Here is a 3,490-nt window from a genome sequence, read left to right on the forward strand (position 1 = left end):
ACATAACAACAACAACAACAACATATTATTGACAAATTTTCTGAAAGACTACTTTCCAGCCAGTATTACATGGAAAGTTGATAAATACAGATCATAAAAAGTAGATAGTTGCAAACACTATATTGTGTTAATTTTCAGTATTACTACGTGACTTTCTTCAAGCTGTTTGAAGGAGGACTTGTTTCTATTGGTAAGGAGTAGTTGAGAATCAATTAAACATGTTTCTCAAAATTCTGTTCTTCATATTGAAAGGCTTATTGATGGTGTCATTAAACTTCACATATAAGTATTAAACCTTGAGTATTTTTTCAATACAATATAAAGATTTTTAGAAATAACTACCTGTGCGTTCTGTAAATATATCAAAATTCAATCTACACTTGTATTTAATTTTGTGGTTTTGATACCCAGCATTATGCCATGAATTCTTAATTAATATTTAAGAAATTTAATTTTTTATTAAAAGATTGCTGGAAATGGTTGTTAAACGTGTTCTGAGAAGTGTTTCAGTGTGCCTACCTAGTCTGTCTCCTTAGAATATAAAAATAATTATTAAGGTTTATTTTTTAAAACTTTTTGTTGTGATTTATTTTGCAAGTTTACTTAGCAAATTAGCTTCTATTTAGCAGTTCAGAAACATTTTGATTTGTGATATTGATTGCAGTCATATTTCCAACAGTGTAGTAAACAGAAATAAGAGAAAAACAGTTTACCTTCTTAATTGTTTTTAACACTTAGTTCCATAATAATGCCAGTTACCAAGGTGCTTCCTTGAAAAAAGTCCATATTTTAAGGGAGCAAAATTGTGATTAACTTACATCTTAAAAAAAAGTTTTGGCATAAGATGTGCTGGTTCATGGATGGTTTAATAGTAGTTTTGGAAGGACGTTCTGTTCCTTTGAAGGGTTGATTGTTGTCATGCACCATAAGTTGGAACCAACTCTTAGCTGACCCTCTAGTGGATCTTTAGAGGCTATAAATTACACAGGAAGAGATTGCCCATCTTTCTCTTGGAAAGCAGTGGTGGATATGAACCCCATGGCTTTAGGTTGGCAACTCAAAGCCACCAGAACTTCCTTTAAAGTGTTGGGGTAGTAGACTTAAAGCCTAAATTCTAAAGCATCATGTAAATAATTTAAGTCCACATTTCTCTGAAATTTGGGAGATTCTATAGGCCAATACCAGTTTAAGTTATGATATTGTTTTCTTCCTGAAGCTTTGTCTCATATACTTTGGGTATGTGTCAAGAAGAAACCTGTCCTTGGAGAGGGACATCATGCTTGGGAGGGTAGAGTCACAGTGCAAGAGAGGAAGACCCTCAATGAGATAGATTGATTCTGTCAGTGGGTTGATGGGGGTAGGTGTGTCAGAGACAGTAAGGTTGGCACAGGATAGAGCAGGGTTTAAGGCTGTTGTACATAGGGTCACTATGAATCGCGGTTGACTTGATGGAATCTAACAACAGCAACAACAACAATTAGCATTAATCTTCTGGGATGTTTTCGTGATATTCCACTAACTCCATTTTAGAGCAAAGGCCATGACCTATAAAACTTATCAAGTAATAGCATTGATTCCCCAAACTCATGGAAATAATTTCCATTCTTTAGTGACATTTGTAGGTGTTCAGATTTTTAAACTGTGTGATTATATGTTTTAAACTTCATTGTTGTTATCATCAATTATAATGATTTTTTGTGTTTCAATATGGAAACTTACCAAATCTCTCTCTCTTTAAAATAGACTGCTTACATTACTTGTGCATGTGTATTTTAAGTAATGATTTAAGTTGCTTTTAATTTTATCTTTTTTTGTCTCTTAAAGTTTCAGACTCTTTGGCTCAATCTGTAGTTCACCATCTAAGATGGATAATGCAGAAGGACCTTTTGGGGCAAGATGTCTTTCTAATAGGACCTCCCGGGCCTCTTCGACGTTCCATCGCTATGCAGTACTTGGTGAGCTAGCAATTACTGTGAATTCATCAGGGTCTTGATTTTGATAAACTATATTGATACATGCATATATTTAAGATTGAGAATCAACAAAAATAACATAATTCTTTATTACTTGAAAAATGTTATAATATTATGTTTATAAGGGGTCAGTAATAAAGAAGTCATTTGTGAAGAAAATTTTTGTTATAACTACAGTCTTCTACATCTAGTAGAAGAGAAATACTAATTTGGGAAATTAACCACAAACATAATCAACAACTCTGATATTACAAAGTGAAATTTAGTTTTATATTATTCAGAGAATTTTTCATTATTTTAAAGATGGAAATTTTCTTATACTTTAAAAAGACAACCAGTTCTCTTGGAGTTTTTTTCTTGTTGGTTTTTTGGTTTGTTTGTTTGTTTCTTTCTTTTTTTTTTTTTTTTGTACATTATGCCGTCTTTAAAGGTACATTATGGTTTACAGTGTCTTTTATTTGTTAGTGCTTTTTAAAAAAAATGTATTAGAAAGATTAAAAACCTTACTCAAACTTCAGCTACCTTACAATAATGGAGCTAGCCTTAAAATCCCATGCTTTTCCTACTTTCTGGCATTATATTCTTAAATATATACAGTTTTATGGCCACTTCTGTTATAATTGAATGTGAAAATTTAAATCTCAGCACACAAATTTTTTCACTTTTCTTCTACTTTGTCAGCATTTATAACTACTTTCCCTTGGTTATAGGAAGAGCTCTAAAAGATGGTGTTCCAAAGACACTAAGAGGAGAAGGAAATCTTCATCTCCCTCATGCTATTTGGTGTGAAAGAGTTTCCGTTTACTACAGAAGTTACTTCATATATTCTTTTGTTTCAATGATAAGCTTATTTTGGGACTTCAGAAATCTTCTGGAGCAGGAATGAGAAAAATACAACAGGCACTTCAGAACCAAATTCCCATTAGTCTATACCTTTCATATCTTCTGTTTATTTCAAGAATGGATTTGTGGACTATGAAAAGAGATTTGAGTTTTATCTTCACTTTATTGATATATCAAAGCAAAAGTGACTTGTCAAAGAATAGTGAAGTAGCTACTAGAATCCCAGTCTAGAACTTTTTAAAGATAAGCAGTCTTTATTTTTCTATCTTGCAGATTTCAAAGATTACAATATCACATTGAGGTTTTAGTTTGGATAAGGCTTTGAGGTTTGTTGGCATGAGAGGTGCTAAGAGATTATAAAGACCAGTTGGTTATAAAAATGCTGCATGTCTGTCTGTGAACTCGAAGATTATATATTTTTTTTTTTTTAAAGAAGCTATTTTTAAATTGTGAGCCACACGGAGGCTGCTATTGGCTGTGGAAGTACTCTTTCAAAGAAAACTCCATTCTCTAGTCTGGGATGCTTTGCAGAGTTAGTTAGTACTGCTGCTGTTGTAGATCGCACTGGCCTTTGAGTAACCAAGGGTGCCCTGGTGATGTAGACTGCAGAGAGTTACACCAACCTAAAGCTGTGCTTCAATTCACCAGTGGTTCTACAAGAAAAAAATGGACAG

At 33.0% G+C, this 3,490-nt stretch overlaps 1 protein-coding gene across 1 annotated transcript in view; it reads left to right on the forward strand.

Moving 5' to 3' along the window:
• Positions 1–3,490, forward strand: part of VWA8 (von Willebrand factor A domain containing 8) — a 519,526-nt gene that overhangs the window by 76,071 nt on the left and 439,965 nt on the right. The window contains exon 3 of the mRNA XM_006884567.1: positions 1,825–1,955. Within this exon, the coding sequence (XP_006884629.1) occupies positions 1,825–1,955 (131 nt within the window). The remainder of the gene's footprint in view (positions 1–1,824; positions 1,956–3,490) is intronic.

This window comes from Elephantulus edwardii, unplaced genomic scaffold (genome assembly GCF_000299155.1).
Source record: "Elephantulus edwardii isolate Elephantulus edwardi_28Jun2011 unplaced genomic scaffold, EleEdw1.0 scaffold00036, whole genome shotgun sequence".
Classification (NCBI taxonomy): Eukaryota; Metazoa; Chordata; class Mammalia; order Macroscelidea; family Macroscelididae; genus Elephantulus; species Elephantulus edwardii.